We start from the raw sequence: 16,440 nt of genomic DNA, 5'->3' as shown, positions 1-16,440 counted from the left end.
TGTGTGTGTGTATATCTATCTATCTATCTATCTATCTATCTATCTATCTATCTATCTATCTATCTATCTATCTATCTATATCTATATATATATATATATATATATATATATATATATATATATATATGAAACCAGTCAAAGGTTTGGACTCACTTCTCATTTAAATGGCATGAGATGAACTTTAAATGGCCAGCAAGTTCTCAGCATCACTGGGAACTCCAAAACTGTTAGAAAACATTTCAGGTGACCACCTCATGAAGCTCATAGAAAGAATGCCAAGAATGTGCAAAGCAGTAACAAAAGCAAAATGTGGCTATTTTGAAGAATCTAAAGTATAAAACGTGTTCATTCATAGTTTTGATGCCTTCAGTGAGAATCTACAATGTAAATAGTAATGAAAATAAAGAAAAACCAGGTGAGTCCAAACTTTTGACTGGTAGTACACACACACACACACACACACACACACACACACACACACATATATATATATATATATATATATATATATATATATATATATATATATATATATATATGTCTACTCATTGCAGAATAGCTCAAATTAACATGGTATCATTACTTTATATTTAGTGTTTTATTTGTAGTCAGCTGAGATGAATGAAACTGTAACAAGTTATACTGTGAGATGCTTTATGATCTGTGACATATTTTACAATACATTGTTTTGTGATAAAATCTTAGAAGCAGTCAAGAGTTGATGTGGTAAAGAATGTAGTAGACCAGGATAAAGTGACCTAAATTAGACACATTGTTTGTACTTAAATCTATGTTGTGGTCCTAATAAAGAATATCAAATTGGTATAGTTGTTTCTAAGTAAATAAAACACAAAAGAAGGCCTTGCACATATGTTGTCCACCCTCCCGTTCCTGCCTCCCTGCTTTATCAAAAACAGCCCCCCCCGCAAAAAAACCCCCAAAAAACAAAAAAACAAAAACAAAATAGCTTAAATAAAAATGTGCTGATGTCTTTCCACCTTGAATGAGATTGAGGGTTGTCTTTGCGCTGGCAGAATTATAATTAATATACAAATATACAGAATAATATACAAATGAAATGTCATCTGGATTTTCACATGATCTTGTGTGTGACATGTTCCCTGGCCTGTGATGTAATTATTAAGTGATTTTTTAATATATAATCTTTTAAGAAATATGTCACATGATATGGACTTAAAACACTTTATTATTTTCAAGATTCAACTACAAAACATCAACATTTAAAGTAGTTAAAGATTCACATCCCATTATCATCATGTGATTCTGGAGGAGGAGACTAGCAAGTCTCCTCCTCCAGAATCACATCTGCAGAATGATTAGATTCTGGAGGAGGAGATTCGCTTGTCTGGTCTCCAAAAGATGGAAAGCCCAGGATGTGACTTGTAAATGTTGTCAGAGATACCTCATCTGGGATCGCACCCTCCAGTGAAAAGTCAGAATCTTTACCTAGACACACACATGCACACACATAAGAAGTAATGAATTTTTATCTCCAGTCAGGTGAATTCTGAATTTATAATTTACTAATTTTTCTTTTATGTACCTTCAGATTCAGAAATGCTATGTTCAGAACCTTCCCTTTCTTCTTCTTCTTCAGTGAGGCATAAAAGTGTAGAAAAACACTGTGCCACCTCATCCTCTGTCATAGGTTCTCCTGTCAAAGATCATAAAAAACGCCCACTGACAGTAGAATACCACACATACTCAGCTGAAAATCAAATATTTTGTGTTACATTTAAAATCTCAACTGAATAAAAGTAGAATGATTCTTTTTGAATGAACAGGTTCCATACCTTGAAGTTGCAGAAGTTCCAGCAGCTTATGCCTCTTCAGAACAGGCTGTCTTGTACTGCTACTATCACCAAGAATGTGAAAAGCTTGAACGAGGTCATGACTGGAGATGCCGAATGCTGGCCGGTGGTTGATATAAAGCTTTATAAACTCCTCCAGGTTGATGTCTGTCACATATTTGCCTGTTTCAGCATATTGGCTGAACTTGACCTCATTTTGCATGTCTTCAATCTGGTTAAAATGATATAGTGTTTCACCTTTACTGTGACCTGTAACATTTGCAGTGTTTATGTATTGGAAAATTTAATCTACATACTCTATACCTCTTGTTCAGAAGGGAAGTAGCCCAAAGCCCTCATTAAAGAGGGAACCTCTGTCAGGGGAATTTTGTCAGACACTTGTCGTTTCTCCTTTGTGCCAATGCCTTGATGACAGATTTGGCAGTAGTAGAAAAACTCTTCCATCTCCTAATGTTCACAAATTCATAATCAAATGTGAGACATTACAAAGAGGAACTTATCATCTTATTATAACATCTGATGTTGGTTAACTTACTTTGTAGAACCTGCCTTCTCTCCCGCCTTCTATAAGAATGTAAAAGGGCATCAGGTCCTTTCCTCCCAGAGAAGCTGCTGCCTCCAAAGCACTGTATTCACAAGAAAGAGAATCAGCTCCAGAAAAAAGAAAATTACACTGCTCAAGTATTTTATCATTTCAAGCTGGTAATCTTAACACCGACTTCAAGCTTATCTCCCATGACAGAACAGTGCAGTCAGATCCCCCTGCGGTAAAAACAAGTCGTCCATCAAAAGAGCAGGCAAGAGAAGACACCCCTGTTGGATGGCAGATCACAGCATGGGACTTGAAAGGATTTCCATCCAGCGGTAAAATCTGAAGACCAATCTAGTAATATAAGAAAACAAAATATAAAATAGAAGTCATACCAAAATCCAGGGTGTTGCCTCTTAAAACACATGATCAAAAAATGTGTTTTATACGGAGAGTCCCATTTTGGTCTTTTCAACCCACGGTATAAAAAAATTACTTAAAGCACTGACCTTGTCATTTGTCATATACACCATGTAGTATGAATTAGTCTCATTTTCCTCTGACATGGGAACAACTGCTACTTTCTTAACAGGGAAACCAAATGTTGGGCCACGGAGAGTCTTCCTGATTTTGTGAAACACATGGGACAATGTGACAAGACTTTGACAATGACCACTAAAACAAAATGCAAAAGTATAATATTGTCATAGTGATACTCATACCTGCACATCTTGGTAGTACTGTTGAAAAGCTTCATCTTGTATTGGTCTGAGGTAACAAGAAGAAACTGCTCGGCAGAGAGTGGTGGGTACCAAGTCATGCACATTGGCACAGCACTTTGCTCAATGCGCTCTGAGCTCAAAATGAGAAGCTGGTTTACACTGCTGTTCTCCAGGTCATACTCCACCTATTATTCAGTTCCATGCATGCATAGAGAGGTATATGCTAAGTATATGGTACATTACACAAAAGCCACAGACTAATTCGAAATATAATAGATTTGACAAAGTGGACAAACCAGTCGGCGATCCATGCCCAACGATAGCAGTCTGGGTTGCGTGCTGTCCAGGTACACTCCAAAGAGAAGGTCTTGAATGGGCTTACAGTGAGAACGATATCTGCCCAAATACTCCCAGCGAGGAGACGATTCTGCATTAGTCTGCAAGCGGAACACCGTAACTGCTTTTCCAGCATCCTAAAAACATTAAAATAAGTCAGAGAAACAAAATGTACATTTCACACTTGAAAGTGAACACACATATCCTATTCATTTCGTATTTATATTGTTATGGGAGAATACACACATGGACACAGGATTGCAGTCTGCAGAGTCTGGCTTTAACTCTAATCTTTTATACACATGAGTACAGGCTGTGATACACGTTAATTCTTGACTATATATGGATTTTTTGGCCAGCTTATTGTAGCAAAAACACTAAAGTATGAACAAGTCAGGAAATAGATTTATCTTAAAAACTGTCACACTTATAAGAACAGTTTGATAATATTTTGATACTTTATCAATATGAGAGTCCTCTTAGGCTCATGGATCACAAAATTATCTCTGACATCTTAAATTTAATATTGATAATAATGTTGCTCACCGCTGTGGCAAGATACTTGGAGTCTGAGGAGAAGGTGATGTGCTGGATGCTGTCTTTAGTGTAATGAAAACACTCTTCTGGATGACTTTCCAAAGTGCTTGAATTCAGTACATGAACAGCTCCACTGCCAAAGCCAACAGCCAAGTGTAATCCTGTTCACAGATAGAAAGTTGGTTCTTTATAATACATAATGTGTTGTGTAATGTCAGCTGGTTAACACCAGTTTTACTGGATTAGTTTGCCATAACCACAAAAGGCTTTAACAAACATATTCACTTACCCTGAGGGTCATAAGTGACACACTGAATCTGTTTCTCCATCTGGCTGTCAAAGATCCTGCTGCACATGATACATTTGTTGTTATAGTTCCATACATTTAAAACACCACTGACGTTGCCTATCACCACAAATGGCTGTTTGGGATGGCAGGCCAGTGCATGTACAGGTGCACAGTCCTTACGGAACAAGATCTGTGGGATGTCTGTCCGTGCATTCACATGGAATACAGTGGAGCTCACTGTGGACACAATAAAGTTCCTGCAGAAACAGAAAATTCATCTTAAATAAGGGTAGTTCCCTTGATTGTCTGTTTTTCTGCATATATTTTTAGTCATTAAAACTGAAGGACTGCTGTTGATTGTCTTCTTCTACCTGATAATGACTGGCTTTGCTTCTGGAGTGCAGTCCTCCAAGTATCCCTCCGTACACTCTTTGGAAAAGGAAATGGAAACGATAGCATCCAGATTGAATTGAGTGTACTGTCTCAGACTGATGAAATTTTCATCATAAAAATGTATATGGCCTTGAGTGTCGCCAGTTACAAAGCAGCTGTGTATGAAGCAAATAAAAAGAGATATAACCAACAACATTTACAGGGCAGCCAAATTATTATTTGGGGCTCTAACCACCTGTCAGTAACAGTGAACACTGTGATGGGAGCACTCTGTACATTAAGAATGCGTGATGTTCTAGGCAGACTGAAGTTTTGGCCCACAGTAAACTCCCTGTCCACATCCCACTCCACAATAGTGCCTACTCTGGTGGCTGTGAGGACCTGAGGCTTTCTCCAGTGAAACACTGACTGGTTCGCAGAGACACCGGTCATGTAGGAACTTTGATCAGAGCCAGGAGAAGCATAAGTATCAGCTGCAGCATTGAATCTGCTGGTGGCCTTCTCAGAGTGCTGTTGTGGTGAACACACAAATCAAAACATGAATTGCATTGCTATTAAAGATAAAAACAATTCTGATAATGAAATAAAATCCTCTATCACACTGAGACATTTTATCTTACCTGCCTAACTTTCAGGCCATAATATTTGAGACTTCCCTCAGCCTGAAAATAGTAAGACGATGTGTTAATGTGTTAAACAAAAACAGTTGTACTATGTACTTCAATGAATAGAAACAGCAGGACTTACTGTACTGTACCACAACACATGGTTCTCACTGCTGCTGAGAAGCTGATTGTTGTCATTTGGATTAAAAAGGAAGTATTTCTGAAACATAGTTAATCATTTGATTGTTTAATATCTTGAATGTGATAGTCATAAACAGATATTTAAAAATTAAGAACATAAGTATGCTACTTACTTGAAAACCATATTCGGGGTTGATTTCAATTGAAAACAAAGGCTTCTCTGTTTCATTTGTCCAGTCCCAAATACACACATCCTACGAAAAGACAGTAAATCTATTGCAGCTGTATATAATAGGGCAGTCAAGAACATTTCTTGTCAAATCAAAAAATAAAAGCAGACCAAGATTGCTTTTTCTTTTATTAATGGCATTTGATCAGATAAAGGTACTTTTTATAACGAACCTAAATAAGATAAAATGGTAAAAATGAAAACAAAATGGATGAAAGACAGAAACATTAGATTTTTTGTCAATTCCACTCTTGGCTACATATAATTTTGTGGAACTTTAATTGTGGTCTTCAAAATTTAGTGTAAACAGCGCAAGATAAAATAAAAAATAAAAAAACATGCAAATTTAGGCCTTAATAATTCTAAACATGACATGTTAATTCCAACTACACTGTCATAATACTCACTTGAATTTCTCCGGCCCCAATTGTTGCAAGTAGTTTTGTGTCTCTTGAAAATGTCATTGCAGCAACACCATCCTCTGGGTGGCAATTGAAAAATGTATGCACAGGGATACTGAAAAAATGTAACCACATGTGGGCATGGTCACATGTAGAAATGTATAGATAAGACTGTTTTAATTGCTGTAGAAATGAGAGACACTGTACCCAGAGTAAGAGTCCCATATCATCACCATAGTTTTTGGACCCTTATCTCCTGTTGCAATCCAACGTCTGTCTTCACTCACACACACACATGAAATGGGACTGAAGTGACCCTGAAAAGAGCCATTAGTATACATGGTAAGATACATCAGACAAAGCAGCTTATTTCAAATCTTAGAAAAAAACTTCAATTTATTCAAGTCATTGAGAAAAAGGGCTGCTGTCTTGTCACCTTTTTGTTCGATAGGAGACAGGTAATGAGACACACCTGAAGAATGTGCTGGGAGTTTGAGGAGTGATTATATATGATCCCAACATGAGCTCCAGTGTAGAGGATCACCAGTTGATTATGGTCTTGAAGACTGACGACAGGAAGAGCAGGATTCATCCCAAAAACCCATTCTAGGGACTGGATGTAAAAACCAAGTGCATGTTATTGTTGTATGCCATCCCTCGAATAATAAAGGTTCATAAAAATGTATTTAAGAGGATGCTTTTAGAAGATGTGCATCAAAACAACTGGTACATTATGATAACATTCATTACTCTGTCATTGCTCTTCTTTTCTCTGTCCATTCTTCAGTCTCACCCATTGGCAGAGGCAGATAGCTACCCACTCTGAACCGTCCTCTATTGGAAGTCTCCTCCGATCCTTTTTTTCCTCAACGTGTACTTGCTTGCAGGGCTTCTCTCTATTATACTGTAAGGTCTTGACTTATCTTGTATTTTCAAGTGATTTACAGTATGATTTTCTACAAACTAGATAAAATTTAAACTGAATTTAAAAAAATTACTAAAAAAAGGGGGAACACTGTTCACTTTTTGAAGGGCTGTATGATTAGGAGAGTTTGCAGATTTTACATAGTATGTCTCTGCCCAGCTTTACATTTCAGCCTCTTCTTAGTTATATTTCTCTGATGTTGTAACTGCAATAACAATTAATGGATTAAAGGATAGATTGCACTGCTCTATTTTCCATACTAATTGCTTAATATTTAAAATGGCACAAAACAGTGAAAAATTCTCACATTATGGAGGCAATGAAACTAATATTAGTCATGAAAACAGTTGCTTATTGTCAAAAAATTAGTTCTGTTCATAATTTTTATGGACAGAATGTCTAGGTGCAGCCAGGGGCCAGAGGAAGTCCAGTTTAAGGACCACAGTATTTCATCCCTGCTTTGTGCAGATGATGTTGTCCTGTTGGCCTCATCGAACCTGGACCTTCAGCATGCACTGAGATGGTTTGCAGCCAAGTGTGAAGCGAGAGGGATGAGGATCAGCACCTCCAAATCTGAGGCCATGGTTCTTGACCAGAAAAAGGTGGTTTGCCCTCTCCGGGTCGGTGGGGAGTCCTTGCCCCAAGTGGAGGAGTTTAAGTATCTTGGGGTCTTGTTCATGAGTGAGGGAAGGACGGAACGTGAAACTGACAGACGGATCGGTGCAGCATCTGCAGTGATGTGGTCGTTGTGTCAATCTGTTGTGGTAAAGAAGGAGGTGAGCCGTAAGGCGAAGCTCCTGATTTGCTGGTCAATCTACGTTACTACTCTCACCTATGGTCATGAGCTTTGGGTCATGGCCAAAAGGACAAGATCCTGGATACATTTGGTCGAAATGAGTTTCCTCTGTAGGGTGGCTGGGAGCACCCTTAGGGATAGGGTGAGGAGCTCAGTCACCAGGGAGGAGCTCAGAGTAGAGCTGCTGCTCCTCCGCGTCGAGAGGGGCCAGCTGAGGTGGCTCAAGCATCTGCTTCAGATGCCTCCTGGACGCCTCCCTCGGGAGGTGTTTCAGGCATGTCCCACCAGGAGGAGACCTCGGGGAAGACCTAGGACACATTGGAGAGACTATTGTCTCTCAGCTGGCCTGGGAACGCCTCGGGGTCCCCCCGGACGAACTGAAGGAGGTGTTAGGGGAGAGGGAAGTCTGAGGACCCCTGCTTAGACTATTGCCTTTGCAACCTGGCCCCGGATAAGCAGTAGAAAATGGATGGATGGATTATAACACAGCTATGATTAAGGGGATGATTGCTTATGGTTTTAATTATTTACTTCACTGACTGAAAAATAATAGATCATGTCTAGGTTTATTATCCTTCATGTATACTAGTAGAATATTTTCTGTGCATTTCCTTATGTATGTATGTATGTATGTATGTATGTATGCATTTTGTTTATTTGTTTACTTATTCATGCTTATTTATTAATTAACTAAAACACATAAAAGTCAAACAGATAAAAACCACACTTACCAACGCATGTGTTCTAGTAATATTGGGAATGTCGTTTTGGAAAAGTGTGTCTCTGGTTGCAGAGTAGACGTGAGACTGTCCGTTCACGTGGACTTTCTTCGTCTCTGTTTTTGCACTAAATCCTGCCTCTTCGTCCTTTTGCTCACTGCTCGTCCTCATCCTCTCCTTCTCATGACCCGGTGGATGGTTCTCTTCCATTTCTTCATTGTGCTGCTGCTCATGTCTCTGAACTTCGCCATCGGACATGTTACATGGAACTGATGTCACACAAAACAAAAACAACAGTCCTCTATCCGCAAAGTTACAGCTAAGTTACAGTTTTCTGTGATAAATCAGCAAAGGAAATGTATTTATCTAGAGTTACACCAGCAGAAAACACTTACAACAGACGATCTTTGGTCTAAGTTGATACTGTGGAAGCAAGGAGTCTTGTTGCCTAGCAACCGTTGCACAGTGGCGGACACCTGAAGCGCAAAATACACAAAAAAAACATCCGGTCAGGCCTGTCAAATTAAAAGCAGATTTGCCATGTCGTAGGAAGAACATCTACAGGTCCTGTAAAACATGACGCTGTAGCTGAGAGTCTTTAGTTATACTATTTTGCCAAAAGTATTTGGGTGTTTACTTTTACATACATACGTACTTAAATAACATCCCATTCTTCATCTGTAGGGTTTAATATGGAATTGGCCCAACCTTTGCAGCTACAATAACTTCAACTCCTCTGGGAGGGCTTTCGACAAGGTTTAGGAGGGTTTTAAGGGAAATAATAATAATAATAATAATAATAATAATAATAATAATAATAATAATAATTATTATTATTATTATTATTATTATTATTATTATTATTATTATTATTATTATATTTTTATTTTATTTTTAACCATTCCTTCAGAAGCACATTTGTGAGGGAGGTCAGGCACTTATATTAATTAAGAAGGCCTGGCTTGGTCTTCTCTTTAATTCATCCCAAAGTGTTCTGTCAGGTTGAGGTCAGGCCACTCAAGCTCCTCCATACCACACTCACTCGTCCATGTCTACCTATATGTAATATGCAGTGATGTTGGAACAGGAAGGAGCCATTCCCAAATTAGTTCCACAAAGTTTGGAGCACGGAATTGTCATAAACATCTTGGTATGCAGAAGCATTAACAGTTCCTTTCACTGCATAATAATAATAATAATAATAATAATAATAATAATAATAATAATAATAATAATAACAACAACAACAACAACAACAACAATAATAATAATAATAATAATAATAATAATAATAATAATAATAAATAAATAAATAAATAAATAAATAAATAAATGATAATGTGTGGCTTCAGTGGACCCATTCGCTCCATTTTATAGTATGAACATGTTGTAATCTGAATATCCATACCATTTGATAACTTTTATGTTCCTGGTTTCGGTTTAGATTTTCAAAATAAAAGTATAATCTTAAACAATGGATAAGCGCAATGACTACACGATGTTAAAGAATGTGTTACTGTAATAATAAAGTCGTTTCTGTCACTGTGGGTTTATTTTGACTTGTAGAAGAATGTTTTAGTTCTAATGCTCTGAAGAATCAGTTTTTCCTTATCCAAAAGGATCATCAGCTCGTCTTCCGGTTTCGAAGGCAGCTGATTATCTACTACCGCCTTCCACTTCGACAGATTCCTGTGTGTTTTTGGTTTGTTGATGTCGTGTTTTCCCCGTAACGCTATTTAACTCTTTTTGTACATTTTATCGTGCCAGGTTTGACGGATTAAGTTTCACAGTTTACAAGTTAAGAGGAGTTTGTGGGGGTTAAAACAACGGAAAGCGAACAACTCTTCGATAAGGAAACGGCTAATTATGATTTCAGCTAACAGGTGAGTACGAAATGTAGAGACTGGGGTATCATCCTTAAGGTCATTTTCTGTTTTTATCTCGTAGGCTTTTTAAAATAAAGTGTATATTTAACCGAAATGCTTGGCCTATTTGACCAATAATCAGCTTTAACCGCTCGCCGTATGCTAACATTAGCCGGTTCTTATCTTCAATCCCCTCAGCTGACTGTCACGCACACTTTTAACCTGTCAGAGACCAACAACTTCAGCCAACTTCACTTCTCTAACAGTAAAATGCCATGTATTATCCTCTATAGAAGTCAGGACAACTGCAGTTAACCAGTCAAAGAACACCAGCTTTGTAATATTAGTAGTGATAAAGTCTACATATACATTTACGTTATTGTCCACTACATGAAAACATTAAAAGAAGATGGAGCGGCAGGAGCAGTAGAGGAAGAAATGACCAACACCTAAATTTAAACAACACATAAACGTCAGTCACATAATTTTAAAAGAAGTATGTCATCTGAGATAGTAATAGTTAGAAAATTATATCCATCATGCATGTATTTGTCATTCGTCAGGTGTTTTGCTTCTTGTAATCTTTATATACAATTCATAAAGCCAGCCTCCTGAAAGTTTTGCATTTGCATCTCACATTAAAAGCACATTCAGAACTTTGATCAACTACTTGATTTTAATCTTGCGAATATAAGGTTGTGAATATAATACTCCATCAGATAATTTTAGTTATTTATTTAGCTTTTACAATGCTGAATTAAGTGATATTTTTGTCTGGAGTTTGCTCATCCAAATATCTGATAAGAGATACAAAATGTATGAAAAACACAGACTACAAAGCTTAACAATTTGGAACAGATTTTTGCACTAGCTTAGCTTAATGCTTAAACCCTTAAAGGGAATTACCAGTTATTTTTTAGAATATCAAGTAATCTAGTGTATTATAGTCAAAGCTGTATTTTAGCTTTGTGTGGCCTAGTTTAACGTCCCAGTAATACATATAGTGACAAGTACAGGAAATGTCTGAGGTCATGTGACAAGTTTAGCACCTTAGGCTTTTCACGTTTCGGCCTTTGCACTCACAAGGCACAAACAGATGTCCCTTTCATAGTTTGAATTTATGGAGATGTAGTAAAAACTTTTCTTCTGTTTGAAAAATCATGTCTGAAAGGTGGGGCTAAACGACAACAGCGAGCTCTACAATGTTGACAGATAAACATAGAGGAATCAGAGTTTCCCAGGAGGAGCTGCTCTGCAAGAACGCCTGTGGATATTATGGAAACCCCGCGTGGCAAGGCTTCTGCTCCAAGTGTTGGAGAGAGAGAACCCGTCCACCAGGAACCCCGAGACAGGACACGAGGTAAAGCGATCATTCAGTTTGCTTTGTTTATGGACTTGTATAATATATCATAACTGCTTTGTCGATGCATCACCTGTGATAACTGTCATTAACCATCAATTTCACCTGACTCAGATGTGTATTTCTAATTTTTGTAGACCAACCAATGATGGGACTCCCCCTACCTTCTCCAAATTTGAGGAGAAGAAAAACATTGAGAAAGGCCGCAGGATCAATACAATGAGAAGACTTTTCTGGGGCAGCCCATCGTCGCCCAAACAAGGTAGTAACTTTAGTAGCACTATTCACTTGATTCATTGTTCTCTGTTCCAAGTCCAGTCCTGTACTCATTGTTTGGATTTTCCTCATTTTGTTCCCCTTTGGTGTAAAAGTACCTCATCAGCTACTTCATTAGAGTCAGACACAAGGTGTACTGTTCATAAAATCCTTGCTAACAGAAAAGAAAATTAAAACACAATACAAAAATGTTAAAAGGTGTGACTGCAAAAATCTGTTATAAGTCTCATGCCCCCATGAAGTCTAGTGGATTTGTTCACTGGTAGTGAATTTTGACAAAAAATATTTTATGTAGTTAATTTAAAGTCAGTATAATGTCTTAAATCAGATTTTACAGGTCTTAAAAAGTGATTGGATTTAGTGCTTGGTTGAAGGTTGATGCATATAATTAATTTGAAGTCTACTACATGTCTGTGCAGCAAAACATTTAAACTAGGAATTTCAGACATTAGGTTAGAGTTGCATTTAAATAAAGAAAAACACAAAAAAGCCACCAACAAATACCGGTACCTGCTCTCACCTAGTGTTGTTCTGTTTTCACATCTGTGGAATATGTTCTAATTGGATTCATAATGGTCCTAAAAACTTTGAAATATAACTTTGCAGAATATTTAATTATTTCATTATTTACCCGTAACCATTGCCAAACTAGCCGTGACTTTCATTCATGATTAATAGGTTAATTAATATCTTTACTAATCAATTACTTGTTTGTTCTTTGTAATGTCAGAAAGAAGTGGAAAAATATTGATTTGTATTTCTCAAGTTCAAGATGTCTTGAAATGTCGTATCTGTCCAAAAATATAAAGAAATCACAACCACTGTGATGGAGGGATTTCATTGTTAACTAAATGCAAAAATGAAGCAGGGTTTCAATATGAATGAGTTATTCATCTAGAATAACCTCTGCTTTTTGTCTGTCTAGAGTCTTCAGAAATCCAAACAAATGCATTGAAAGCCTACCAGAGCCTTGAGCCTGGAGATTTCACTGGTTTCCTTAAGATCTTGCGGAGCCCTCCCTCCCAGCGTCTGCAGTCTCGCTGCACAGCTTTTCTCAACACAATGGAGGCGTACCATGTAACTATCTATGGAACAACTTATGATAATCAACTCCACCCAGCATTTTCATTGATTTCCAGTTAGAGCTGCTCCAATAATGGATTCTCATTTTCTTGCAGGACCTGCCAGTCCAGAAACAGTCAGACCTTGTACAAGATTTCTATCAGTCTTTTGCTGAATATTTTAGCAGTGAGTGTATTTTCATTTTGGCTTTAATTTTGTCAGCATGTGAGTATTCAATAACTTCTGACTTGCTGTTTTTATATTCAGGTTTTTCTGAGGCACAGGTCAGTCAGATAATGGAGCATGTTGAGAAGTTAATAATGACACGGTTGCACAAATGGGTTTTCTGCCATGACAGCTGTGATGATGAACAGAAGGACCTGGCCCTACAGCGGAGAATACGGTAACCATTGCATTTACAGTCCCAGTGTTGAATTACACTGAAACCTATTTTCTGACCCTGGATGAATCTGACTAATGTCTCATCTTTGCAGCTCATTAAACTGGGTTACACCCCAGATGTTAGATGTACCATTTCCTGATAAGAAGACTGCAATCACAGGTGACCCGTTCCTGCCGGCTATCACAGGTGATTTACTCAGGTTAAGGCTTTATATTAACATACACATATTAACCATAAACTAGTTTTTATTAACATACATATCAATGGCACATTGACTCTTTTCTAGTCATTTAATTAAGCTGCAGTGCTTGATAGCTTTTTTTGTGTTAGCAGGCTTTCAGCATATTGTAATTTGATTTTAGAGGATGATATTTCTGCATCTACTCCTTGCCTGTGTTTTCAGGCTGTAGAAAATCTACCCTAGGTTGCCCCAGTTATGGTTAATCAGACAGGTAGAGATGGTAAATACATTAGGTTTTGTTAAACACCACCTGGACAGGACTCTTCTGCTCTACTCCATGTCTTGGTAATTTTGCTTTTCCAGAATGAGGAACTTAATCTGTGACCTTATTCTCTAACTAATAGGCCATTAAATAACACTTCATGCTCAATAGCCTCATAGTTACTGCTTATTGATTATAATTATTTAGACAGTTGCCTCACATGAATTAGGATCTTGCCATGTTTTACTCAGTAATGGCCTTCATAGCAATAAAATATGCACTCTCCCTATATAGCACTTGATAAATATAGTCTATTGTGTCATGAAACACAAAATTGCAAACTGCTTGTAATCAGAAACCTCAAACTTTAGATTCAGGAACACATTCTGAGTTATTTATATATATATATATATATATATGTGTGTGTGTGTGTGTATATATGTATATATATATGTGTGTATATATGTATATATATATATATATATATATATATATATATATATACACATACACACACATACATACATACGTGTGTGTGTGTAACAATTTTTATTTATTTACTCTATGCCAGTTTTCACATTGAATTGGATCATCATGAATAATAACAGCAATTTAATGTCCCACTTTCATTTGTGTTGATAGGCTTTTGTTAGACAGATAATGATGTGTTACCCAAGTTAAATAAGACCAATCCATTTATTTTATGATATAAAAAAAATGTACAGACACTGAGGATTATTTTATCCCTTAGTTGTTGTTATTTTGACATTAGTAATACTAGTAGGTTTATGCCACTGTGTTGCCAATATATAGACTCATAAGGTATTAATGAATGATGAATATGTAAATTTTACTAAACTCATAAATGAAAGTAAGTTTCACATCTGTCATGAATTTAATTCATGTGAAATGCTAATCTCCTTGTTTTGCATTTTTAACAGCTATAATTGAGGTGGATGCCAAGCGTGCACCTCAGGACAAACTTGCTTGTGTGTCCAAATGCTGTCAGCATGTCTTTGAGGCACTCTCCACCTCAAACAGTGAACCTGCTAATGCTGATGACTTCCTGTCAGGCCTGGTTTATGTGGTGCTAAAGGCCAACCCACCTCGTCTTCACTCCAACATGCAATACGTGATTCGATTTGGCCTCCCTCACAGTCTGATGGCAGGAGAGAGCGGCTACTACTTCACAAACTTGGTAAGTTCACTGCACCTGTTCATCAAACACACTCTGTATTCATGTACTGCAGGATGCTGTGGAATACCTGTTTCCTTCTGTTTAGTCTTGTGCTGTGGCCTTCATTGAAAAGCTGGATGGACCAGCACTCAACCTCAGTCCAGAGGAGTTTGAGGGTTACATGCTGCGTCAGCACGCTCCCAATGACGCTACTAAGAGGCAGGAGATTTCTAGCAACACACAGCACCTGTTGGAGGAGCTGAAAGGTAGACAAGAAAAACTGGACCAGGGAATGGATGCTCTCAATGTCCAACTGCAAAAGTGGATGCTAACAGTTAACTCACAGCTGGACGAGGCAGCAGCCCAGTTTGCTCTGGTGCAGAAGGAGATAACAGCACAGGCAGAGCACTCACTGGTTTTGTCATCCTCATCCCATGATGCAAACCCACAAGAGGGTGACCTCAAAGACCCGTCAGTGCTGGTGCTTTCAGATCAATGTGCAGGTCCGCAACAAACAGACTGTTAGCCAGGAGCCTTACTAGGAAGGAGTGTCACTAAATCTGGTACTTGAGTCTTTGTTGTCATAAGCACTAACATGAGTAGGTTGCAATAAACAAACACAAATTAAATTCTAATGCCACATTTGCACACATTTCAGCCATAGCCAGCTGGCAGTTGAAAACCAGGTAAACATGAAGGCAAGCTTTTTGCATTATATGACTGATGGATTTTGGTGTTTTGTATCACATAGAAAGTTTTGTAAAAGATTTGCACTTGATTCCTGCTTTAGGATGAAGGTAATTACAAATAACATTCCACATTCTAATGTGAATAGAAGTCATTTTACAAACTCACAGTACAGAGCACTTTGTGGTATCATATAACACTTAAAGGTGACTACTTCATAGTAACTTTAACCTAATATACAAACATGTGCCTATATGCAGACCGCTGTGAAATGTTGCTCAAGGAGATAATGTTATAACAGTGTATTCACTACGAGTCAGGGGGTGTTAAGTCAAGCTGTGTAACATGTTGCCTTCACTGTTTGTACAAAAGTGAATTAACTGGTATGAAACCGTTTCTGAAGTTTTTTCTATCTGTGTTTATATCTATTGTTTACAACTCTTGAGAACTTTCTAAAGAAAATCTATGAATTTATGTATGATCGGTGATTGTATCCAATATTATATTAAAGATGACTCATATGATTCCATATTGGGTGTTTTGGTCTTTTCTTTTTTGAATCTTAAGAGACAGATCTCAGAATATCTTGTGAAAAGCTCAGTGGTTAACTGCATGAAACAGCGATTGGGAGGTTTAAGTACGTATTTAAATATGTAGGAAGGATACTTGAATGTTATGCATATTACTGAATCTAGGCGCTGTTTAAAGAGAAT

At 37.5% G+C, this 16,440-nt stretch overlaps 2 protein-coding genes across 2 annotated transcripts; one reads left to right on the top strand and one right to left on the bottom strand.

Moving 5' to 3' along the window:
* Positions 1 to 1,241: 1,241 nt before the first annotated feature.
* Positions 1,242 to 9,004, bottom strand: cfap251 (cilia and flagella associated protein 251). Its single transcript, XM_030143862.1, has 20 exons — positions 8,467 to 9,004; positions 6,487 to 6,627; positions 6,222 to 6,331; positions 6,021 to 6,129; positions 5,558 to 5,638; positions 5,386 to 5,463; positions 5,259 to 5,300; positions 4,874 to 5,148; positions 4,617 to 4,793; positions 4,246 to 4,502; positions 3,966 to 4,117; positions 3,380 to 3,556; positions 3,084 to 3,268; positions 2,871 to 2,985; positions 2,552 to 2,715; positions 2,368 to 2,458; positions 2,136 to 2,279; positions 1,815 to 2,043; positions 1,565 to 1,675; positions 1,242 to 1,467 (listed from the first exon to the last, which is right to left on the bottom strand). The coding sequence occupies exons 1-20, from the start codon at positions 8,710 to 8,712 to the stop codon at positions 1,298 to 1,300; spliced, it is 3,054 nt and encodes a 1,017-aa protein (XP_029999722.1). The 5' UTR covers positions 8,713 to 9,004; the 3' UTR covers positions 1,242 to 1,297.
* A 962-nt stretch (positions 9,005 to 9,966) lies between these two features.
* LOC115425892 (rab5 GDP/GTP exchange factor-like) lies at positions 9,967 to 16,256 on the top strand. Its single transcript, XM_030143743.1, has 9 exons — positions 9,967 to 10,337; positions 11,491 to 11,679; positions 11,817 to 11,941; positions 12,881 to 13,032; positions 13,134 to 13,203; positions 13,285 to 13,420; positions 13,512 to 13,606; positions 14,805 to 15,061; positions 15,147 to 16,256. Exons 2-9 carry the CDS (start codon positions 11,522 to 11,524, stop codon positions 15,564 to 15,566), a joined length of 1,413 nt encoding a protein of 470 aa, XP_029999603.1. The 5' UTR covers positions 9,967 to 10,337; positions 11,491 to 11,521; the 3' UTR covers positions 15,567 to 16,256.
* Positions 16,257 to 16,440: the final 184 nt, after the last annotated feature.

Source organism: Sphaeramia orbicularis, chromosome 9 (genome assembly GCF_902148855.1).
Source record: "Sphaeramia orbicularis chromosome 9, fSphaOr1.1, whole genome shotgun sequence".
NCBI classification, from domain to species: domain Eukaryota; kingdom Metazoa; phylum Chordata; class Actinopteri; order Kurtiformes; family Apogonidae; genus Sphaeramia; species Sphaeramia orbicularis.
Note: the sequence above shows the minus strand (reverse complement) of the source record. Positions and strands in the feature narration are given on the sequence as shown.

Bases quoted from the DNA above. Each gene is read 5' to 3' on its own strand.
- cfap251 (XM_030143862.1), bottom strand. From the start codon at position 8,712: ATGTCCGATGGCGAAGTTCAGAGACATGAGCAGCAGCACAATGAAGAA. The intron at 2,986-3,083 runs GTATGAGTATCA...TCACAAAATCAG, and splicing joins AGTACTACCAAGATGTGCAG to GAAGACTCTCCGTGGCCCAA. The intron at 1,676-1,814 runs GTATGGAACCTG...GATCTTTGACAG, and splicing joins GGAACTTCTGCAACTTCAAG to GAGAACCTATGACAGAGGAT.
- LOC115425892 (XM_030143743.1), top strand. From the start codon at position 11,522: ATGTTGACAGATAAACATAGAGGAATCAGAGTTTCCCAGGAGGAGCTG. The intron at 11,680-11,816 runs GTAAAGCGATCA...TAATTTTTGTAG, and splicing joins ACCCCGAGACAGGACACGAG to ACCAACCAATGATGGGACTC. The intron at 11,942-12,880 runs GTAGTAACTTTA...TTGTCTGTCTAG, and splicing joins CCCATCGTCGCCCAAACAAG to AGTCTTCAGAAATCCAAACA.